Source organism: Furipterus horrens, unplaced genomic scaffold, assembly GCF_987537825.1.
Source record: "Furipterus horrens unplaced genomic scaffold, mFurHor1.1.pri manual_scaffold_5, whole genome shotgun sequence".
NCBI classification, from domain to species: domain Eukaryota; kingdom Metazoa; phylum Chordata; class Mammalia; order Chiroptera; family Furipteridae; genus Furipterus; species Furipterus horrens.
The window spans coordinates 25,063,408-25,088,705 of record NW_028327175.1 but is presented as its reverse complement, the minus strand read 5'-3'; the positions used below and the strand labels follow the sequence as shown (position 1 = coordinate 25,088,705).

General features: G+C 40.7%; 1 protein-coding gene across 1 annotated transcript in view; it reads left to right on the top strand.

The window, feature by feature from the left end:
• Positions 1 to 25,298, top strand: part of TRIO (trio Rho guanine nucleotide exchange factor) — a 329,457-nt gene that overhangs the window by 107,777 nt on the left and 196,382 nt on the right. The window contains exons 2-4 of the mRNA XM_090276222.1: positions 6,783 to 6,857; positions 17,044 to 17,158; positions 23,165 to 23,357. Of these exons, the coding sequence (XP_090132348.1) occupies positions 6,783 to 6,857; positions 17,044 to 17,158; positions 23,165 to 23,357 (383 nt within the window). The remainder of the gene's footprint in view (positions 1 to 6,782; positions 6,858 to 17,043; positions 17,159 to 23,164; positions 23,358 to 25,298) is intronic.

The following is a 25,298-nucleotide window of genomic DNA, read 5'->3' as shown; positions in this document are numbered from 1 at the left end:
AATTTGAACAGTTTGGAAGAAGGAGTTCAAATTTTTCTGAGAAAGACATGCTGCTGAACCAAATAGCAATTACAGAATCAATTTTGAGAAGTAATACCATGCTGAACCTTGGAGTTGAGGCTTTTTAAATGAATATATTAAAATCTCTAAATATTCAAATTTAATTGTTTTAGGAAAGGCATTATTTGTGTTGGTTTGAAACCAGAAAGAGGAAAGGAAATCATCAAGCACTATCTGCATTTATATTAACCCAAATCCTTTTCCCCAAATGATATTCAACAAATAGTAATCTCAGGATCTTAGAGTAATAACAGATGTCATGTGAACATTCTGATCAAATTCCTTGTAGGTTTGGTTTGAAAGAGCACTTGATGCATGCCTTTTAAGCACCAACGGATGGTCCTGGGCTGACTGCATTCTGGGCTGTGTTCTCTGCCTCCTGAAGCTAGCATTTCATTAAAATTCACATTGGTTTCTTTGTCTCAGGTAGCAAAATGTACTCTAAATTGTAACAAGACCCCATCTATCTTTCTGCATACTTCAATATAAGCTCTATGTAACTTAAAAAATATATACAGTAATTTAAGAAATAAGTACAACTAAATGTCCTCTGAATTTGGCCATTTACCTCTTTCAAGTTGCTCTTTTTAATATATATATATAAAATTTATATAAATTTTATTGATTATGCTATTACAGTTGTCCCACTTTTTTCCCCTTTTCCCCCTTCTGCCCGGTACCCCCTTCCATCCAGCGATTCATCCCCTTAGTTCATGTCCATGCGTCGTGCATATAATTTCTTTGGCTTCTCCATTTCCTATACTTTTTTTAACATCCCCTGTCTATTTTGTTCCTACCAATTATGCTTCTTAACCCCTTAACCTTTTTCTCCCATTCTTCCCCTTCCCCCTTACAGCTGATAACCCTCCAAATGATCTCCATATCTATGATTCTGTTCCTATTTTGGGTGTTTGCTTAGTTTGTTTTTTTTAGATTCAGTTGTTGATGGTTGTGAATTTGTTGCCATTTTGTTGTTCATAGTTTTGATTTTTTTCTTAAATAAGTCCCTTTAACATTTCATTTAATAATGGCTTGGTGATGATGAGCTCCTTTAGCTTTACCTTGTTTGGGAAGCACTTCATCTGCCCTTCCATTCTAAATGATAGCTTTGCTGGATAGCGTAATCTTGGTTGTAGGTCCTTGCTTTTCATTACTTTGAGTACTTCTTGCCAGTCCCTTCTTGCCTACAAAGTTTCCTTTGAAACATCGCTGACTGTCTTATGGGAACTCCGTTATAGGTAATTCTCTGCTTCTCTCTTGCTGCTTTTAAGATTCTCTTTTTATCTTTTAATTTAATTATGATGTGTCTTGGTGTGGTCCTTTTTGGGTCTAGCTTGTTTGGGACTCTCTGTGCTTCCTGGACTTGTATGACTTATTTCCTTTGCCAAATTAGGTAAGTTTTCCTTTATTATTTTTTCAAGTAGGTTTTCAATATTTTGCTTTTCTTCTTCTCCTTCTGGCATCCCTATGATATGGATATTGGTATGTTTGGAGATGTCGCAGAGGCTTCTTATGCGATCCTCGTTTTTTTGAACTCTTGTTTCTTCTTGCTGCTCTGGTTGTATGCTTATTTCATTGATTTTAATCCTGGCTTACTCCCCTTTACTGTTGGTTCCCTGTAGATTTTTCTTTATTTCACTTAGTGTAACCTTCATTTCTTCCTTTATGTTGTTACTGTACTGAGTTCTTTGTGCATCCTGATCACCAGTGTTTTGAACTCTGCATCTGATAGGTTGGTTATCTCTGTTTTGTTTAGTTCTTTTTCTGGAGTTTTGTTCTGTTCTTTCATTTGGGCCATATTTCTTTGTCTCCTCAAATTGGCAGCCTCCCTGTGTTTGTTTCTGTATATTAAGTAGAGCTGCTTTGACTCCCTGTCTTAGTAGTGTGACCTATTGTAAGAAAGATATCTGTAAATTGTGTTGGGTGGAGACGTAGGTAATTGCCAGGGTGGGGCAACCTTCTTCACTGCTTTTTGGCTCTGTTTCAGGGGAGGGTTCAGAGAGGAGACAGTGCTGCTGCCTGGCTTCTGGATGTTTGCCTGGCACTAGCCCCATTTTCAGTCACTTCACTCACTTTCTGTATGCAACTGGTGCACTTCCAGCTGTTTCCATAGTGGTGAATCCCAGAGTAGGTGGATTTGTGAATACTCTAAGACCATACAGGCCCTTTAAGCCAAGTCTTCTGAATCCGGCAGCTTCCTCTGCCACCCTAGCCCCCACTAGTTTTTGCAGCTGGAAGTTATGGGACTTTATCTTCCTGGCTCTGGAACCCTGGGCTGGGCAGCCTGCTTCCTAGGTATCCTCCTGATTTTTACCTACCATATGTGAATGTGACATCCTCCGTTCCACCATCACCACCACATCTCTGCACCACATCGGGTCTCTGTGCCTCTCCTCCCATCTCTGCAACTCCACCCCTCTTACCCATCTGGATGAATGTGGCTTCTTTAAATCCTTGGTTGTCGGACTTCCATATGGCTTGATTCTTTTGACATTTCTGAGTGTTATTTGCTTTTTGAGATCTAGTTGTAATTCTCTCTATAGGTGCGTGAGGAGGCAGAGCATGTCTACCTATGCCTCCGTCCTGACTGGAAGTCCCAAAGAAATTCTTGCCTAATAAAGAGGCAGCAGCAGTGAGAGAGGCAGTGGTGGTCCTAGTATGGAGCCCAGGAGGGGCAGCCGGACTGCAGAGGCACCGAGGCTGCTTCAAGTTGCTCTTTTTCTGCCCTCTCTCTTCTAATTTTTCAATAAATTTTCTTCATAATGCCCCCTTCCACATATTATTGGCAATTTCAAATTCCCTTGGTGACACTTAGAAGGAAAACTGCTGCTGACTCCTGGTCTACGGCATAAAGATGTCTGTGATCTCAGAAGTATCACTCCAAGGTGGCATTTGCTTTTCCTTTCCTTCTCTGTGGGTGTGGGAGGAGAGGTGTGTGCTTCCTGGAATAGTCTCTGAGCATATCCCTTTGTTCCAAAAGTTTAGGAACCACTGCTAGATCCTTGAATGTATAACGGAAGAAGACCATAGGAGTTTTCTGTACTGTACTCTAGAATCAGTGGAATAGCACAGAAACCATTTCTCTAATTTTTTTATAGTCACATACTCATTTTTCAGAAATAGCCCTTCGGGCCTTGGAATAGAATCTGCCTTTTTGATCTGAGGATATTTCATGACTGAGTTCTTCCTGCTTTTAATTGAAAGTTACATGGTGTATTTAATCTGACTTTAGTATGTATACATACTTCCTCAGTCTTTTGCCTATTGGGTGCCTTTTTAAAAATGGAAATGAGCCTTGGCTGGTGTGGCTCAGTGGATTGAGTGTAAGCCTGCCATCCAGAAGGTCGCCAGTTCAATTCCCAGTTAGAGCACATGCCTGGGTTGCAGGCCAGGTCCTCAGTTGTGTATATGCGAGAGGCAACCAAATGATGTCTCTCTTGCACATCGATGTTTCTGTCCCTCTTTCTCCCTCTCTTCCACTCTCTCTAAGAAAAAAAGAAAAAGAACCTTCAAAAAATAAAATAAAAATGAAAATGCAATTAAAAATAATGCTTAACTGACTGACCTCCATAATAACCACAAACTCAATTTCTTTGTGTGGTTAGTTTTATATTTCTGCTTTCCTCCCCTATTTTCTTTCTGTTTAGAAACTTTTAATTGACTGTTTTAATAACATTAACATTTCTCTCCCTGCGACATATTCAACGAAAACATTGTGGTAAAACTGTTCAGAATATATATTCTAGTCTATGTTTGGACAACGTACATATATCACAATACAAGTGTAACACATTTCAGCACTAGTTTAGCCATTGATTCACGTGCCTTTCCTCCTCTAGAAAGACTGGCTTTTTTTAGGGGGGAAATTCAGGAGCTGGTAGACTAATGTAACCACAGCTTTAAGAAAATGAAGATACATGGGAGTGAGTTTGTGGCTTATAGTGGGATGTAGAAAATTGCAATTTTCATTGTTAAGTTTTGTTTTCTTCACCTTCTTTTCACACCAGTGTGATATTCTTCCTGTGGAGTAGCCTGGAACATGGCAGCTGTAACTTCCGCCACTCACTTCATGGAGGGTATTAATATGTAGGTGTGGTTCAGAGAGTCAGCAGGAGTTGTCAAGCATATCGTAATTAAGAAGTCAGACACAGTCCTCTTTTGAGGCACCAGCATGGGGATTAGGACCTTCTCCTTGTTGAGGGTTGTGTGAAAGGGAGTCAGACCCACAGGTGGGGGGCTCCTGTTTCTGGAGTCTGGCAGTCCAGGACTGCAGTTTGTGGTGGCACTTCTCGGAGGGCTTTGCTGTGTCTTGGCCAGGGCATCTGTGGGCATGGGCTGTGTGGGAGTGCTGGGAAGCATGCCTTCCCATATCTGGTAGCAATAGAAGCTGGGGGAGGGTGTCCTTTTCAGATCACTGTAGGTTGGGATCTACAGGTAAGGCTTAATCCTTTCTAGTATTTCTAGCATTTGGTCTGCTTCCACATTTACCTGGGTCACCCAGCACTTTGTGCTGCTTATGGAACTTTTCATACTATGCCTTATTCTCTGGGTACATAAAGCTAGTCTCCTTGAGGCCTGAGGTGGTACCTAATTTCTCTTTGCCTTTGCCCTACTGCCTCCTGTGACCCCCTCCAGTGGAATCGGATGTAATCAATCATGTAGGCTCAGTCAGTGAATTACCCAATGGCTGGCAATGGATTGCTGAGACTAGATTACATCCATTCAAAAATTTTGAAGAAACCTTAAGGATGAAATTGCAGACCTCTTGGCTCTTGTTTTGCCTTTTATAAATAGCCACTGTTTTACAAGCTTGGTAGGTTGCCAGCACTAAGTGTGGTGTGTTGGAAAGCAAAATGGCCCTGTGATCTGGAGGTGCAGGTTGTGTTGAGCCCTTTCATGACCAGCCATAGTCCCACCAAGCCTCCTGGACCTCAGGGTCCTCGTCAAGATTTGTTTACTGGCTTCTTTGTGTACAAGCTCTGGTGATTGTCAGTGTCACTGTTAATCCCATTATACTGGACAGAAAAGATTTACTTGAAAACAATCAAAGCACACTGTTAATTTAGTCATTCTTCGCTTCTGTGAATGATAATGTTGTAGAGATTGGCTCCTGTTATATCCCTCCCGGAGGTGCTGCTTCTGTTGCTGTTCACTTGCTTGCTTTAGCAGGCTACTAACCTGGCTGGACTCAAGCTACAAACTGTCTCCTCTGCTGTGGGCAACAGCTCGAACTGTGGCCACATCTTTTGTCCTTATCTTAGAGCTTAAGCTGCTTGGAGCTTGCCCTGCAAATGTGAGGCTCAGGACAGCCAGAGATTTGGTCCAAGTTTATACTCTGATTTTGGGGGCTTCCCTTCTCCTTTCCACGATTTCTCCTCCCAATTTTGGCTGCTGAGGTCGCCCTGAGCTGTGTTCTAATTCTCGTTTTAGCAGCTGCACATGGTTTAGACTGGGTTCTGTACTCTGGCTTAAATCCCTAAGAGGGGAGGTGCGCCCAATGTCATTTCCTTTTCCCAAGTGTCCCTCCCTGCTTTCGGTCATTCTCCAGTGCCTCGCATAGTTGCGTTGGTAGATTTAATGTGTGGCAGGGCTGGTCCAATAAGAGCCGCTTAGACAGACCTGAAGTGGAAGCTCCAGTTTACTTTCTAATTCCAGGTCTACATGTTTGCATTGGTTGTGTTACCAAGCCTACATTTTGGATGTTTTCTCGGACTGTTTGGGCAAAAACAAACAGGAAAATAGGGATGGGGCAGCAGTCTTTCTTTTTTTCCAGAGAGTGCTCTGCTAATAATCATAGTGACTAGTTTTGATGAGTCTATCCAGCATCCCCGAACCTAGATGACCTCTGTTAGAGACTTCCGAGACAAATATCCCGCGGCCTTATCATGAGTATAAACATTGTTGACTTCAAACTCCCATGTGGGCACTCGCCCTGGTGAGCTGGCAGGACATGTTTGGGCTGTAAGAATTCATTTTGCTAAGAAGGAAGTTGGCTTGGCCCAACTTGCCTGCTGCATGCTTCTTTTCCACAAGATTTCCACTTGGCCTTCTAAGGTATTGAGGGGCGTGGGGAGAGTTGGTTTGCAGTGAGAGTGGCCACCCTCTGAAGCAGGTGGCACTGGGCCATCTCACGACATTAGTCAGTGACATTCCCCCAGGGGGGCATGACCCAGAAAGCCTAGAAGGATGGAGCCAACAGGGAGCTGTGGCCAGTCCCCAGCTATTTATAATCTCTCCTCTCCTCTCCTCCCTGCCACTGTTTATTTTTAAAGACTCAGAAGTCAGATAGGATGAGGCATTGGGCTCCCCCTAGAGGTTTCAGTGCGCCACAAGTAGCAGATTTTTTAAAAACAACGTTGCTGCTCTATCTGCCAGTATTTACATTAATCTGCAAGATTAAAATGAAGATTTTTGAAGTGATGGACTGATCTTATAACCTGTCTTTTTGGGGCTGGATTTTGATTGTTAGACATAGCTGAGAGCCTGCTTGGTACAGTAGCCTCTGAGTTTGTGGGCAGATCTTTGCTTGGCATTAAAATAGACAATAACTGTGTGGTCAGAGACTTTTCCTCACAGAATTCAGATGTTTTCAAATGACGATATTTCTGAGCTGACTTCATGGGTGTGAAGAAAGCTGCTGTGCTGGCATTGGATGGGATGGTTAAGAAATTAAATGTCACTCAGGCAACCTAGTAATTTTATTTTCTTCTTCTGTATTTCAGGGTTTCGCAAAAACGATGAAATGAAAGCTATGGATGTTTTGCCAATTTTAAAGGAAAAAGTTGCATACCTTTCAGGTAAAGTTTAACTTTCTAATCTGCTTTATTGATCCCTGACTACTTCTGATACAGCATCAGAGTCTGAAATACCAACCTATTTCACCTGCCCCGCCACAGAAGCCTGGGTGTTTCGATGGATTTTTACCTGCTTTATTCTTGCAGCATTTTCCTGAGAAATTAGTGCATGAAGCATTTTTTTTTTTTACTAGCTGGGAGGCACATTGTAAATCAGATAGCACTGGTGATCGAAATGTTTGTGTCTGTTATTCCGCAAGCATTTGGCTCTTTTGCCCTGATCAGTTAGGTAAAAGAACTGATTTTTTAAATGGCTCTCATTTCATGCTGAAGTAGTGGGAATGTGACCGTATTTTGATGTGTCCTGAATTTTCTACCTTGGCTTTTTGCACTCTGTAGCTATCTGTTGCCTCCTCTTTGAGGATGTGAGGAAGCTTGTATACCCATGGCCTCTCTGGTCCTGGAGTTCCTACAGCCCTTATCGTGCACCTTGGGAGCCCTGGTGAGCTTTACCAGCTGGGTCCTCCACTTACCTGGAGAAGCTCATCCTTGGGGCACCTGCCCTCCTGCAGCGTGGTGACAGACAGCACCAGTCCTTCGGGCTTTGGGACACTTGACTTTCCTGCCTTCTGCACATAGAGCATCAGTTTTAGGGCTTTTTTGGGGGTTGTCTCCTTGGGAACTCCCTCCTCCATGAACAGAACAGCCTTTGGGTATTACACCTTTTTGGCACCAGTTTCAAAAACAAAGGTTTGCAAGATTTTTCTGCCCTGTTTTACAAGAAAGTAAATCTGGAGATGGTCACATGCTTTTCGACATGCTTTCTGGGTATGTTTCCCTTGATAACTGTTTATCTTTGTCAAACAGGCCTGCTATGCTGATCTGATGTCTCCTCTTGAACATGTTTTATTTTGAATTTGTAACTCCGCTGGCTGCTTTTAGGTAGTTTATGTGTCCTTTTGGTCTGTGGGACTTGCATATATTTAGGATGCAGCTTTCTATGTTGTTTTTATTACTCTTATCTTGCTTTCTGTCTAGAAGTATCAGACACTGTTTGATAGTTTTGCTGAAGTAAATATAACACATAATGCATTTGAAAGGTTAACAGAAGATTATATGAAGTTCATGAATATAAGACAGTGCTTTAGATCAATGGGAACACATGGTTAAAAAATGAAAAAGCAAACCACTCTTGGCTTGTAATTCACTGTGTTAAAAGTAGCCTTTGCTGTTTTCTAATCATTTACTGACAAACTGCATAATATAGGCTCATGCCAGTTTTGTGAACTCCTGACTTTGTGGTTTACAGATGGACTTTACAGTTAACAGAATGAAAAGACTCTACTGCTAAGTATTAGAGGCATCAGTAAGAAAGACCTAAAGAAACCTGATTGTCTGTCACATGTTGATCAGTTTTTTTTATTTTAAAGTTTGGATTTGTGATGAGAGCACCTGTTCCTTTTGTCCCCTCTTTTGTTCCTTAACCCCCTAGTTATGACTCTGTCTTCTTTTGTTACGCCCTGGAGACAGGCATGTAAAGCTGTGCAAGGTTAAGATAGGAGATTTTTATTTGAATTCATTGTTTTATTAGGCATTTAATAACAGAATACATTATTATATGACATTTTTTATCTAAGTTCCTTTCAAAACTGTAACTATTTCCCTTGTAACGAATTGAGGAAATGAAATCATTAGTCTTTTAGAATTATATCATGAATCTTTGCTAAAACCTCAACTTCTGCAGGGGGATTAAAGCTGGGTGTCTAGTGGAGAGGGAAGTTTTGTATTGCAAAAAATTAATACCGAACTGTGTTAAACTACGAGAGCTGGTAGGACTTCACCAGCTGTGTTAACGAGGTGCGGTTAGTAGGTGCCACCACAACTTTATAGTATTGTACTTCCTAATTTATGACCAGAACTGGCAAGCTGCATTGGCATGAGCTGACTGCAAATTGCTTTAGGCTTACTGTTATCTCATTTACTAAGCGGAAAGGAAAGGAACATAAAATTGAAAACAAACGATTATTTGTGTGGTGAAATATTTTTGGGGAAAAGTTACAAAGAACGAGTTAACTTTTAAAAAAATTTCATCTGTGAACCCTTTTTTTCTTATTGAGAAGTAATTCACATAACAAAAAATCCACCTTTTTATAGTGTACAACTCAGTGATTTTTCGTATATTTACAAGGTTGTGTAACCATCATCACAGTCTTAATTCCAGAATATTTCTACAAACCCCTCAAAAGCCCCAGGCTCTATCCCCCATTTCCCCAGCCCCACAGTGCTGGCAATTGCTAACCTTTCTGCTAAGACCCTATTTTTAAAAATAATAAGGGATATTATGGTGCCTTTGTAAAAGCTCTCCATGTGAGTGGCTTTTAGTAAGTTAAATCTAAGGGGAATACCAGGGCTCTCCAAAAAACAGGCCAAAAAATCAGTGATTCCATGAGCTGCTTCTTAGGTCGTGATCTAAAAAACCTGTGAGGATTCCTTGGAGATGAATATTTCTGATCCTCAGTCTCATCTCCAGATACTCTAAAATGTAATCCCCATTGCACCTAAGTAAGAGAGCAAAATGCTACTTTCTCCATTCAGAAAGTAGTATTAAATGGGGTTTGGTACACATCTCAATTCATGCTTGAAGTCAGAAGGAGGGTACTAAGTAGTGTGTCCTGTAGTTTCTACTTAATAGTGTGTATAGTTTGTTTATTAGGTATATGCTTAATGCATTATATATATTTATATATAGTTCATGTAGTACATATTATGTATTTAATGTCATGTGTGTATATATATACACATATATACTCATCCATATCTATTCTATATGACATCCTATATATAATTCCAACCATGACATGTGGTTCCTTATGCCACTAGGGTTTGGGCCTTAAAAAGAACTCACAGACAACTACCAGAATTAAGAACACCCCCCCCACCCTCATTTTTTAATTATGCAACATTTCAACAATATAATAAATTTCCGTGAACCCACGGTACACTTCAATAATCTTGCTTCACCTGTGTTCTTATTCACTCCTTCCCTCCCTTCACTATGGATAATTTTAAAGTAAATTACAGATATCATATTTTATTTATAAATATTTAGTTGTCTAAAAAATAAGCTTAAAAAATCCACATTTTCATTAACAGACCCAAAAATAAGTAGTGATTTTTAAATATAAAAGTCAATATTCAAATTTCCTGCTTGTTGTATAATGTATTTTTATAGGACACATGTTGCAATTAGTTGATATGTCTGCCGTCTTTTTTATTTTGTAGGTTCTTTCTCTTGCTTATTATTTTTGTCTTACCCCTTTATGTTTATTAGGTGAGGAAACCAGGTGTTTTCCTGTAGATTTTATTACATTTTATTCGATTTTGCTGGTTGCATCCCTGGGTGGTCATTTAACATGTTCTCTGTTCCCTGTATTTCGTGTAAACTAGGAGGTAAATCTTGAGTGTTGACTAGACTTAGCTTAGGTTTTGCAGGGAAGGAGGCAAAAATCCTTTATGAGTAGTATTAGGTAGTTCTACTGGGAGTTTTATTGGGAGAGTCTGGTTAAGCATTTATTGATGATCATTGCTTAGATCTAGTATTTTACTAGGGTTGCAGCATGCTGACATTCTAATTACTGTATTTTTCGCTCCATAAGATGCCCTTTTTTTCCCCCCGAAAGTGGTGGTGGTGGTGGTGGGGGATGTCTGTGCCTCTTATGGAGCAAATATTGCGTCACAGACCATGATGTGTATTACCTGACCTGTCAGTGGTGGCAACAGCTGTTAGAAGAGGAAGCGGTGGGCCCACGCAAACCCCCTGGGGATGCTTAAATGTCCCACTTTACTGCTGAATCTCAGGGCGTCTGGTCAGTATGAAGATAGTGAAGAAAGTGATGTCAGTGATTGTGAGCAACTGAGCTTCATAAATTCTGACACTAGCGATGATGAGTTCTTGGGGTTCCCAGAAAACTAGAAGAGTACTTAAACCTTCAAGTTTCTCCTCATTTGTTAATGACAGTGATGATGGTTCTTAATACCACTGTTGACTGCTGTTCACTTTACATGGTTCAAATATTATTCTGTTATATTTTATTAAATATTTTAGTACACCATTTGTTTCAGAATATTTTTTTTCTTGTTTTCCTCCTCTAAACCTAGGTGTGTCTTATGGTCAGATGAGTCTTGTAGAGCGAAAAATACGGTATATCCTTTCTTCTTCATTTATCAGCTTGTATATTCCATAAAGAGAAATGTCTCTCAGTTTCCTGGTTACCCTGAGAACACAGTTCATACAAGAAAAGCAGTGTAAATGATTGATTCTTGTCCATTACCAGTTTTCAGATTAATGAAAAATGACCATTAGACATTTCAGACTAATAAAAAAAATGTTGAAGGGTTTTTTTTTAACTCTCATTGCGAGCTCATGATTTTAACTATATTTGATGTATTTAATTCACTGTACATTTCTTTTTCTTTTAATGAAGTTAAAATTTTTCCATCTTTGGACAGTGGGAGCCTGTTTAGATTGGCTCCTGAATCCATGTACCACAGTAATACACCTTCTCTCTTTGCTGCTGTGACCAAATATTTCATACCCAACTTGTTTGTGTCCTGCTCCACAGGTGCAGATAGCTATTTTTCTAACGTCCCCTGGCTCCTTTGGTGGGGAATGAAGCTGTAATATAAACACACACACACACACACACACACACACACACACCTATGAGTTAAGATGCCATAACTCCATGCTAAAATTTCCAGTTCACATTTAGGGTTACAGATATTTTATTTTTCTTTGATTATGTACTTATATCTCCTTTATGCTAAAAATCTCAGTTCCTACCCTCATCAACATACTTGCTTCTTTACACTGTAATCCTGATGTTACTGCCACAGTGTGACTTCTGTTGTTTTGTTGTCCCAGGAGTATGTGCCACCAGGAATGTACTCTCCTATTTCTGTGTTTTAAAGTCACATAAAGTAGTTCCTCTCTGTGCAGATCAAGTCCCTTCCTACTTGAAACTCAGGATCATTTGTTTCATTTTGCTTTACATTCCTAAGGTTTGAAAAAAAAAAAAAAAAAACCAACAGCCTAATCTGGCTTCAATATTAAATACAATGTGTGCATCACTCCAAGGTTAAAAACTAAAAAAAGGTAAAGGTAAGATGTGGTTAAATTTATTTTCTTTCTTTACCTCTTTCACCCTGTACCCCTTCCGCTATAGTTTTTGGTTTATTTCCTGTACTTTTAACATAAGAGCTTTCTATCTATCTAGCCATCCATCTAGTCTCATGTTTCCTCCCCTTAGAGAAACAGTAATTATTACGCGTCATTTCCTGTGCCTTCTTTTAAACAGTGTTCTTGAAAGCAGTACATAGAGAGAGTCCTCATTTCTTTTGCAGTTGTAGTAACTATACTATGCATATGTACAACACAGTTTATTCAGTCACTTCCCTGTGGATGGACATTAGGTTACTTTTTTAGAGTAGCTTTTGGGGGCAAGGTGAACATTCATTCAGCTTTGCAAGTGGTATATTGACAGGAAGGTAGGAGTTGATTGCCCAGAGGCTTGCTGTTAGTATTGTGACTACTGACCTTAATTCTCCTTACTCCGGTTTTGCAGAGATCTGTATTTCACAGAAAGGGAAATGGGTATCTCCCATCTATCTCGTATATTATTAGTGTTTAGTATAGTGTGAGTCCTCAGTGGCTGACTGGAAGGCCACGTACTGTCAGAAGACTTCCCAGAAGTCTAGAGTCCTCTTAGAGTCTTCATTATAAATGGTCTGTAAGCCAGTTTCTGGTTCTCAGGATGAGGCAGGAGGAGGCGAGCCCGTGAAGGAAGAGGGCTGGTGAGCAGTCGGCTTTGGCCGCTCCTGGGGGGCGGGCCCAGTGGACACCCTTTTAATAGAGCTTTGGTACTTGATAAACTTAGAGATTGTAGCCATAATTTTTCTTCTGTAAACCACATCTTTTCAGAGCTTTTCACAGTCCTGAGTTAAGACTGTTCCTCAGGATGGGGGCAGGGGACATAAAGGATAGTTTTCAATGGTGTTGTGATCCAGAAATTCAAATAAGGGCCATACAGAGGAAAATGAATTGGTTCATTGAAATTTACATTGTACTTCTCAAACTAAGTGTGCCTTCCAAGAGAAGTTCATTCTCATTGGGTGAAAGATGAGTTCTTAATTTATTTAAAGATAAAGGGGAAACTCTGATTGTAGCTGCCTATGGTCATTCTGGGCCACACAGCTCAAGAGACTAAGTCCTGGAGTTTTGAGAGAAATGAGTGTCACTGGGTTTAAGGATGTTATCGTCACACAGACATTTGTAGCTATAAAGTGGTACCCTTTCAGCCTTTTTTTCTGATATTAAAATAAACCTCAGTTTATTTAGCATCGGTGTTTCCTCATATAAAAGTATTCAGGCATTTCCATTTTAACTTCCTGATCCATGATGGTAGGTACAGTTATACCTTGGTACTGGTCAATTTCAGATCTCTTCAAACCCGGTACACATCCCATTTTGATGAGAAAAAAAATGTTTTAGCACTCAGTGCTAGCTCCAGACTTGTCACACTTGCTAGACCTTATATGATTCACGATGCTGCCCTGCAAGAGAAAATGCCTCATCACTCGGTACTCGTCAGTTTGGCACCCGTCACAAGTTCTGGAACGAATTAATGACGAGTACTGAGGTACCACTGAACTTATTAATTAAATTTGTGTGGGGTATAGAAGAAGAATCCATCATACAGCAGACATTTATTGAGTACCTTTTATGTGCCCGTACGTCTCTCATTAGGCACTGAGAGTATATATATCATTGAATAAGCAAAGGTGCCTGCCTCCTTAGACTTCCATTCTTGTTGGGGAGACAGACAAAAAAAATGTGTAAGTTATGTGATTGACTAGAAAGTAATAGGTGCCGTATAGAAATAATAAGGACAGGAAGAGCAGACAGGATGTGGTTTTTATAAGAATTGAAAATAAAGCAGTGTCCTTTTTGTTTTGTTTTGTTTTTTTACTAACGTGCACTTGGATAGGCAGATAATCCCTCATGGGCTGTCATTTTTTGATTGTGGACGTGGAGAGGCCCAGAGACTGTAAAATTCTCTTGCCTGGATATCCTGTGACGTAGGTAGGTGCAGGAAATGGACTTCCTGCCCTTTTCTTTTTATTGTCCACACTAAGGTGCTCAGTTTCCTGTCCATAAAATGGGACTGACATCTGTCCTGCCTGTCTTACTGCGAGGCTGTGGGTTGACGTCAGGCACATATTAGTATTTCTAGTACATAATGCTTTTATAAGCTACGGTATTATTATAATTATTATATTTATTAGTTCAGGAATGAGAACATTGAAGTTATAACTTTTCTGCTTCAGTACCCAGACAGTATTTTCAATTGGATACCTTCTGTGACATTTGCAAACAAGTTAAATCTCGGTGCCTATAAATCAAACAGACATCTGTGGCACTACTTTTAAGCTCCTTGGCGCTCAGGGACCATGTACCTCTGGACTAATATTACATTTCATTAATTCTAATATATTTATTTTTAACCTCACTGGGAGGATTCAGCAGATGGGTGGTTTTGGCACTTGCCTGTCACCGACTGTGACACTCCACAGATGGGAAGATACACCCCCATGCAGGGAGGTTAGCAAGTGAAAACAAAATTTTAAATTAGTTAATTAGAGAATATGCAATTTTTGTTTAAATATCTAAAATCATAAGTGATTATTTTATGAAGTTTTAAAACTACCCTAGAGAGTTTTCTGAAGCTCCATTCTGGGAAAACAAAAATGACAACTTGAATTTTTCCCCTCTATTTTGAAATTCAAGTTTAGATTCAAATACTCTTTTTTTAGGACATGAATGGGAGCCTGTTCAGGGGGTGAGCTCGCTGGTAAGTCTCAGGGGACTCTTTGCCAGTGCTGCCGGGTTGGGGAAAATCTCTAGTTGATAGGTGAAACAGTGTAGGGAAAGCACTCACTACTTCTGCACACACTTACATTTAGTTCTCAGCTCTGGAGTGAGCAGAATGGCCTGAGCAGTGTGCACACCTGTTCACTCATCACGTGACTCTTCGATGGGCAGAGTTTGGATTTCACTTTTCACACCATGGTAGACCCTGTCTTGTTTGTGTTGGGAGATATGATGATCCCAGAGGGAGAAGAGTTGAACATGGGCCCTTGGCATCTCATCTCCCTACTGAGCCAAGCATTATGTTGCATTTAAAGAATTCAGAATGGTAATTCAGAAAAACATTAGACATGATTCTCTTTACCAAGAGTGGGGTGAATGTTTTAGTCTAAATACCATACTATATTTTTAAAATCTCAAGTTTCTATAATATATGTTGAGCTGTAATATTTTTTATTAAGAATGTTGAATCCTTTTTGAAAAGAATGAAAGATGTTGGGGAATAAAAATATTAAAATGGTTTCCTGTCTTATATTGGAGACAAGAGGTATTTCAGAAAACTAGAGACATTGATGCTACCCCCAAAATACTATCTGACATTTTAGACGACTCCTTGGTAATGACATTCTGTTCTTTATAACAGTACTGCCTCTCACTTTTAATAGTACCTTTCATTCATAAAAAAGGCCTAGGAGCTCATCATTTAGTTGTCCCTATCACATTTTTACTGCTTTAGAAAGAAATACAGCCATTAGTTTGAAAAATTATGTAAGTTCTTGTCAGGGCAAAAGACCCAGTTGTAACCACGCTGGCAGAGTCCTTTTGTCTGTATTTAAGCTCTTTGACCTTCAGTATCTTTAATTATACAGCTGGAATGATAAAATCTCTTAACAGGGTTGTTGTTGTGACCAAATGAGAACGTGTGTGTCAACCACTGGATACCATGCATAGAATGTGTTACTAGCTATGATTTTGTGCTGTTCCCATTTAATACCAGAATTATTGGATTTATATATAATTTAATGCTTTTCTAGACTGTGTAACTGAACAGTACATGTGGATCACTTTAAATGTTCAGAATTAAGTTTATTCCTGTTTAGAGAGAATGCTAATCATCCCAGGAAGTTGTAAGCGCCCATATTCATAAAGTGTATTTTTAAAATAACATCTTCTGCTGAATACCTTCTTGGCTTTTTAAAAGGAAACAATCTGGTTTTCTGTTGTTATTTGTTTGCTTTTTAATTTTGCCTAAATTGGTGAGGTAATTAAAGATGAGAAAATAGTTCAGAGTTGTATATTGTGACTTGAGTCTTGAGATCTTAATGCTGTACTTCCAAAGACAGAAGACCAGAGTTATAAAATTAAAGGAAGGATCCACTTGGGAAGGCTTAGTTCTTCTTTTTTTTCTCTGTTTTCTTTCCTGAAAACCCTGATGGAAGTAATAAAATATATGTGAAAATTTCACAAAAAATGGTCAGTGGTAAGCAGACTTCATTAGAATTGTGTCCGTGTTAATATTTCTGCGTACCTATCAAAGGCCAGTCATCTGAGATTTGTACTTAGTATGCGATGTAACTTTTCTGAAGTCCTTAACTCATTAAATTCTGCTTTACAGTTCTTGCGCACTAAGCTACCCCCTCGAACCCCCACCCCGTGCCTTTTTTTGGTATACGTGGCTTGGCTTTGTACAAGAGATTGTTAACCATTGGAGTCAGGTACTACCCTTGAGAGAGGAAGCCGCCCTAGATCCAGATTATATAAAGTTGTCATCAGTGTGAGGTTCAAAGAACATTCTTGTCTTTTTCCCTTTCAAGACTTAGAGCCCAGTTTGATGGTAGCAAAGAGAGAGCTTAGAATGCAGGGTGCGGGGCAGGAGTGGGAAATGTGGAGGAGAGTGGGAGAGTGGGGCGGTAGGGGAGGTAGTTGGTTGGTTGAGGTGAGTGAGCACATATACGTGAAAACTTTTCTCCCTTCCAACGTGAAACTGAAGAAAGGAGGAAACACATTGGAAGAAAAGGACAAGGCCTTCTGTCATATCTCACACTTCTACAGAGTCTCGAGAGGGATGAGCTAGCCTGGCCATGTCCCACTGAAACAGGCACCATGGCCTTTCGCACTGTGCTTTCTGGCCATGCAGCTGATAAGGGTACAGCTGTGCGTGAGTGAATGGGTGACACCGCCCGACTCAGTGGCACATTAGTGTGTTAGTGTCCTGTCTTCTCTTGTTTTTGTCTCAGTGTGCTCTAAATGTTTGTTTTTCAGGTGGCAGAGATAAACGTGGAGGTCCCATTTTAACCTTTCCAGCCCGCAGCAATCATGACAGAATACGACAGGAAGATCTCAGGAGACTCATTTCCTACCTAGCCTGTATCCCTAGGTAAGTTCTGGGTGGTTTGGGGCTTCCGCTGTTTTCACGGGTTGAAGGTGTGGCACTGTGCTCTCTAGAAAACAACTAAACCCCAGCCTGACCTCCGAGCAGACAGAGTAGGACAAAACTAAAGTCGGGACCTTTCTCCTTGTTTCCACTTTGTGACCGTTCCGTTGTGCTTACAGTGCTTCTGGGTGCGGGGATGAGGAGGTTTGGGTTTTGAGTGAAGAGCTTTGTGTGGGATGGTGGGTTGGGGTGCCCATTGGTGGGGTGTTGGGACAGGGTGCCTGAGGCAGAAGTGAGGGAGAGTGTGGTTGATGATTCTGATCCCAGACATGTGCCCTGGAAGCCGGAAAGAGAGTGCTGTTTGTGATGCTACATTTCTGTCTTCGTGCTGAGCTGTGGTTCCTTACAAGTATCCCATTGGTTTGTAGCCCGAATGTTATGGGGCACTAAAAATCCTTCCCAACTAATATGACAGGATGTCAAGTTGAGGAACCCCCATCCAAAATGAGACACAATGAGTGATAGGGAAGATTTTTAGTGTTGTTGCTAAAGAACACCAAGAATAGGCAAAGCTTTTCTGGAGAGCCCTGAAGTGAGGAATGATTGCTAGGAATCGGAGTTGGCCCATGTGTGTACCTGAGGAATTTAGAATCTTTGTTTCTGCTCTAACTGAAGTTTTACTTACAGTGCTGCCAGCTGACAACTAGGGAAAGAAATCCCCCCCTACACATTAATATCCCCATTTAATTGTTCAGATTACTTTTTGGAAAATAGAATTCTCCTGTGATATCATCCAAGGATATAGCGACACCTGAAATAAGAGATTGTTGTATGTTGAGGTTGGAGGGGTGTTCCTCTCTGAGGAAAAGGACATCTTTATTCCGGAAAGACATACACACTAAAGGGGAGGGCATTTCCTAAGAGACAAAATTAAGACATGTAAAAAAAAGAAGAAAGAAAAAAACAACTCGGTCATAAAAAGAGTAGAGAGTAACTGTAAGGAACATGTTACACAAGAGAGTAATTAATAAAAGATGATCAATAGTCACATAATAGGTTGTGAATGTTGAGGTGAAAGTACTGGATCCTCCCAGCACAGGTTTTGTGCCACCATCCAGGAAGGACAACTGGGCGCGTTTGTAATCCATTCTTGTGGTGGTTGATGAAGTGGACTGTCTGGCCTGCTGAGGAGGTTGTTGGATTTTCTGGTTGGGAGCCCTTTATGGGATCCATCATTTGGTATCATCGGTGACAAAGGGATAGCACCCCATTTACACATACAGTGTTTTCCCTTTCTTCTTTCTCCTGTGTTTTCTTGGACTGCTGACTGTTGAAACCAAAGAGTTGGAAAGAGTTTTAGAAATGATGTTCGACTCACTATCATTTATAAATAACAATATAGTTGAGAGCTGCCCCTTACTGAGTTCTTAGGTGCCAGACACTGTGCTAAATGATGGAAAAAGAAGTAGAGAAATACAAAAGACAATGTCAAAAAAATTCTTACCTAGCAAAATGATGGTTGTCATATAGTTTAATGAAAAACAAGTTGAATTTGGTATCATCCAGGTGATTTCTTAAATTACATAATTGAATTGTTATATGTCACTCTGGCAACTTGCTTTCTAGTTTTGAAATCTGTTCTGATTGTAAATGTAAGAAATTACTTTTCATTTCACTCACATTAAATTCTGGTGGTTTGGGGCTTTTCGCTCTTCTCATGCTTCTAAAGATGTGGCACTGTGCTGTCTAGAAAACAGCTAAACCCCAGCTTGAATTCTAAGCAGACAAAGTAGTATAAATGTTATCAAAAAATTGATTCAGGTGTATTTTGGATCACCAGGATGACCCACTTAAAAAACACACACACACAAACTTTGTCATTGGGAAATTGTCAGCATACACAAGTATTCCTGTCATCTAACTTCCACAGTTACCAAATTTTTCCAGTCTTGTTTTTCTCTAATTTTCTTCTGGAATATTTTATAACAAATCCCAAACGTTCTATTCTTTTGCTCATAAACACCTACTTGCATAAGGTGACCCTCCAACTACTGAGCACAGCCACTTCATTTCATTGCCTAGATTTGCTTTTATATTTACAGTTCCAAGTGACAAGAAATGTCATTTGCTTGTTCTTGGTTAATGAGCAGATAGAGAGGCGGGAGTAACAAGTAAATGATGCATTTGCCAAGGGATAACAGAGGAAAATTTCACAGTGGTCCAGGTGGACAGAGGTGGCAACTGAAAGAGTTTTCTGGTGTTCACCCCTGGTCCCACACTGACTCAAAAAGAACTGTTCTGTCTCCAGTGAGCACTGCTTTGTTTTAGCCAAACAATAGGATTGATAAAAATCATGAGCAAATAAATGGTGTGTGAACATTTTTGGACTTGTGAGTTTGCGTGTAGTCTCAGAGTAGTGTAAACAGTCCTAAGGGTCTGTGTGATTTCTTCCCCGTCCGTTACTCCCGAAGCTGTTTGTGTTGTGAAGGTAGCCTCTGGCTGCCGCTCAGCCAGCCGGGTGCAGGGCTGCACGCCTCAGAAGGTGGAGAAGTGTGCCGTCCTGGAAAGCATGGGACGAGTCAGCCTGACTGTGACCTGGCATGAGCTACCTAATTACTTTTATCTGTTTTCTGATCTACAGAATGTGATGCTAATCGGTACTTCTTTGGATCATTGTGAGTATTGAGTAAGATTATTTATGTACACGCCCAGCTCAGTGCCTCAGAGTTAGAGTAATAATTTCTCTCTTTTATATCCACTCTTCTCTCCTTCAATTATTTTCTTTTTGACATGTGTTCAGGAGCCGGATCATCTTGTTTTTCTTCTGCATGGCCTCTGGACTGTGCGTCTTAGAACGTGGCCCTCAGAGTTAAACATAATGTGATCTGAGAGGGTTGAGTCCCTGAGGTTTATTACTTGGGTCACCTTCCCTTGCCCTCCCCCTCCTTTAAGAAAAGGAGTAATAAAGTGATTTTCATAGAATTCATGTGCAAGGAAACTTTCCAATAAATGTACCTAGGAGAAGCAAGTCGTAGCAGAACTTTGTGCTGGTGTAGTGGGCATTCCTGCACAGCACTGAAAATAACAGTGGTCTTGGTACTCCTCTAGGTGTTTATTGTTCTTATTGCTTGAATTATACCAATTATGTTCTAGAACATTAAAATGATTTATAGTAGCTAAATGAATAAACTACTCTGACTCTTTCTGGTCACTAATTAAGTAATGTGGAGACTTTGATGGATTCATTTATGAACTTTCATATAAGAAGGGACTTTGTTCATCTAGGAAGTAAAGAAAGTACGGTTTCTCTTTTCTGGAGACCTGCATTGAGAAGGGACCCCAGTTTTATCTGCACTTTCTGTATCTCACAGATAAAATGAGGCTCTTTGACAAAACCACCAACCAAACTGCTTAATAAGTCACACTTCCCAGTGTGCTTGTTAAGAAGTGTATACAGCGGAGAAATAAGCTGCAGCCCATCTACTGTTGCCAGCTGCACATTTTCCTTAGCTGCTCATGAACAGAACTGGGTTCGGGAAGGTTTCCTAACAATGACTGGCTTTGAACTTGATAAAGGCAGATGGATTGAAAGGGTGTGCACGCCCAGCCCAGTGCATGCGCAGTTTTCGTTTCTTGGGAAGTCCCTGGGTGCTAACAGTTTGATTGTGGAAGAAGGTGAATAGTTAATCCTTCTGTAAACTGTGCAAGCTCAGGGTACCTTTTGGTTGTGTTCTTCCTCAGCTTGTTCCTGTTGTTCAGACTGGAGTTATTCAGGATTCTTTTTAAGTCCCTTTCAAGTGGAGGGGCTTTGTAGTTTTATGTACATACTGTGTAGGGCTTTGTGAGGAGGAAGACAGGCTGCCAGAGAATTTGTCCTGATACAGTGAAGGCTGATACTTAAAGTGCAGTCTACCAAACAGCAACTAATAAAACAATAAAACACTCTGCGAGGGTTTCACAGGGTCCCCGCCCTGTGTGGCAGCAGAGCCTGAAAGCCTGGAGTACAGGCTGGTCTGGCCCCAGGACCCCGGAGCCCTGACCTTTCCACTGAGGGGAATCTGGCAACACTGCAAACACCATTAGAGCCCAAGGAGGTCCAGAATCTTTCATTTCAGTGACTTGGGAGATTTTCAGACATTTCTGGAAGCCCTGTTTGCCTCTAGGATTTATGAGGGAGGCCTCTGGCATTGACTGGATTGTGGCCCAGGACCTACTTGAGACCCTGAGAGGTGACAGCATGAGGAGTGTGGGAGCCAAGTGTTAACCCTTTCAAGTCCCTAATCATAAGGAGCAGGTAACTGAAGTTAATCAGATCATTCCTACAGCTTTCCGCATTTGTCTGAGAAGCTAGGCGGCTGGATCTGCCCATTTCCTCTTTATGGCTTTCTACACCATGTTCCTCAGATTGTGAGCCACCATCCTCTCAGGCTGTGTCCCCACAGATTTGTTTGGAATATTTGTGTGACAGCCTCTTAAACCGATGTAGTTGTCTTAGGAACTTTTACATCTGTGAAACTTGGGGTGTCAGTTACTCCCATGGTATGAATCACGATAGGGAAGAGAAGTGTGTATATGAGTGTGTGTGTGTACATATCTGTGGGGAAAAGGGAAGGAGAGGGAAGAGGAGTGTACTCATGCAAGAAAGCATGAAATTGGTTTTAACTTTGATTTAAAATTTTTTGACTTTTTAATATCACTTGATGATAACAACTAGTTTTCTGAATTTTTAATTTAGACGGATTTCTCAGGGTGATTACACAAGGCAGAAAAAATGTCAGATACCTTTCCCATAGTCCCAGTACATTTATGTTGGGTGAAAACCTAAAATTTCCATTGGGTGCTCACAAGGCCTTAGGTGTATTTCCGAAGAGCTTGCAGGCCACCATCACCAGACTCACGTCCGCGCCAGCACCAGCAGCCTCCGCGGGCTCTGTCTACTATGCAATGATGAGGATGAGGCTGTTCCTTGAGTGCACGGCCATGTGACACTGAAGTTACAACAAAGTGAAGCTAGAGCTTTCACCTGGGTTGACGGACTCTGACCCCTGTTGTTTATTCTTTATTACAAAAGCTCATATATGTATTTACCATGTAGCTAGGGGTTGAGATATAATAAAATTAATAACTTGTATTGCTTCATCAAGGCCACTCTAAAAAAACTGCCTTTTTGGTTTGTTTGTTCATACTGTAAGAACGCAGAGAGGATGGCTTCTTGCACTGCCTTGCCCGTGCTAAGGGCCAGCAGAGTTCCCATCACCTTACAACATCAGTGCGACTGAGTGAAAAAGGCAAATAATCTCAGTGTTACTATGAAAATAGATCAACCCCACAGCTCTGCTCAGGGTTCTGGGCCAAGTGAAAAGGAACAAAATGAGACATTGAAAAGTTCCTGCCTTTGCTGCCAGCACACCGGTGGGAGTGGTTTTAGCACCTGTGGCCAAGGAGTCCCAGATGACGCTGTTTTGGGGCTGTGACACCCCACCTGTGTGCTGTGCATGCTGCCGGGGGTCTGGCCCCATTTAGTGCTCACCGAGGACCTTTGCTGTAATAGCTGCTAGGCAGCGTGCGATCAGTTAATACGCAAGAGTTGTTTTTTTCCTAAAGAAGAGACAGGATGCAAAACCATAAATACAAAATAAAGTTTTAAATGTTTTCGAAGTTGAACCCTATATCAAGTCATCATTGTTCTTGGATGCATGAATAGCCAGGTCTGTTCTTTTATGACAAGGGAGGGTGAGACTTTGGTGCCACGGGTAAGACCTGAGCTCTTTCTGAATTTATTTCCAATATCCTTCCTTCCATGACCCTCCCTACCCTCCACAGTGCTGACTTGCAGCCAGGCTATGGAGCTGGAGGGTGGGGTGGGGGACCCTTCCCTTCTGTTTCCCACGCCACAGGAACCCACAGAATCAGGAGGAAGGAAGCAGAGTCACCCTCACCCAGCAGGACTCTGCCCAGAGAAACTGGCAAGAGTTGTGTGGCTTGAACGTGTATTTTCTTTTTCTCTAGTGAAGAAGTCTGCAAACGAGGCTTCACGGTGATTGTTGACATGCGTGGGTCCAAGTGGGACTCCATTAAACCTCTGCTGAAGATCCTGCAAGAGTCCTTCCCCTGCTGCATTCACGTCGCACTGATAATCAAGCCCGACAACTTTTGGCAGAAGCAGAGGACTAACTTTGGCAGTTCTAAATTTGAGTTTGAGGTAACTTCCATGTGTGGCCAGACCAACTGCAACCATACGTGTGGTTTATTGAAAAATGACTTTTTCCTCATCATCTTAGGCTGATAATAGATTTTTAAAACCACATATTAAATGTGAATGGCATAGCTTATATACATATGTAACATTAGTTTTTGCATGAAGTAACAAAATTAGGTTCATTTATCATGTTATCTTAGTGGATCTTTTTACCCAAGGTGGGTTTAGTTTCAGTTCTCTTGGTTTTAGATGGTTTGTAAGGTCACTGCCTTGCAGACAGTGTATAAAATGAACTTCAACTTGTTAACTTATGTCCACTATAACCTCTCCTTAAGCTACCAAGGGTCTGACAAGGCTTTGTTGCAGTTAGTTTAATGAGATGATTATGGGGGAAAAAGTGTTCTGGCCAGCTTGAAACTGGATTCATGACATATTCTGTAATACAATTTGAATATTATCTAATAATAAATTAGCATAATAGATTGCTTTTGCTTCTTCTAGCAACTTTCCCAAACATTAGGGTTCTGTGAATATATTCGTGTATTTTAAGGTAACAGTGTCGGGGTACAAAAAATAATTATTCTTCTACCATCTTAAGTTTTCTGACTAGTCTAATAATCAAATTAACATGAGACAGACTAACAGAAAATATTCGTAATTTATTATGGATGTACGTGCAAGAGGGCTATAAGAATATGAGACCTGAAGACACATTGGGCAGTTGAGGTTTACATGCCATTTTGGACAAAGGAGAAGGAGGCAACGGTCTGGGATTTCAAAGGGAAAGCAGGTAATTCACAGGCAGATGAGAAAGAGCAAACATGCAGTGAACAAATTCTTGCTAGGCCACCCAGAAACCATGAATACAGAGGGAAGTCCAACAAACAGGCTTTGCTAGATCTCCCTCTGTCTGTCAGTCTTAGTTTATATTATGATGCCAAGGTGATGTTCTCTTCCTTTAGGCAGGTTTTTCTCTATCTGAATTCCTTGAGGCAGGTAAGTGGTCAAAGATTCTTTCTGAATCTGTTGTTTCTTAATAACCAGCTTAAAATCAGTATCCTAAAAAAAGACATATTTTGAGGTGGCAAAACTTTGGTCCCCTTCAATAGCAATAATAGTATTAAATACATCACCCAGTATCAATCCTTAAGCTTTATGTTACATTACACTTTTTTAAAAAAGATTTTATTTATTTATCTTTAAAGAGAGGGGAAGGGAGGGAGAAAGAGAGGGAGAGAAGTATCGGTATGTGGTTGCCTCTCACACACCCCCAACTGGGGATCTGTCCCACAACCCAGGCATGTGCACTTAATCCACTGAGCCACACCAGCCTGAGCTACATGTTACATGTATCAGAGTGTTTTCACATTCGTGTTACTTGCATGTTTAAATATCTTTCCATGGTACTGATTTTCATTCTGAAATCTAAATTTAGTTTTGAGTTGAAGCTACATTCAAGAGATTTAGGTGAAATGTGGAGCCAGTAAGGCCTTATCTTCATATACATTTACAAGTGATTTTGGAGGACATTTTATTGGGTCTTACTGTTTTCTTGATGTAGAACTTAAAGTGCATTTATTTAATTATACATGTTTTAAGCAGAAATAATGGTTTGGCAAAATAACACATGTAACTTTTTGCTAGTGTAAATTTGATCTCTCCCTTGGGCCTTTAAGGTTATCTGTGTCAGTTTTTCTATTGACTTTGTCTCCATGGACATTATAAAGAGTTCAGGCAGATGAGACAGGAATAAACTTACAGTCACATTCTTGATAAGAAGCACCTCCCTACCTAGCTCTGCTGCCTTTTGTGGCTCCTTAATGCCAAACAGCACAGAGGTGCAGCTGTAGGTTTCTCTAAGGCTGGAGATGACAGGTGGGGCTATTCTCTCTTTTGCCTTTTGGTTCTAGGCCAGAGATCTTCCTTTACCTTTGTCTTTGCATT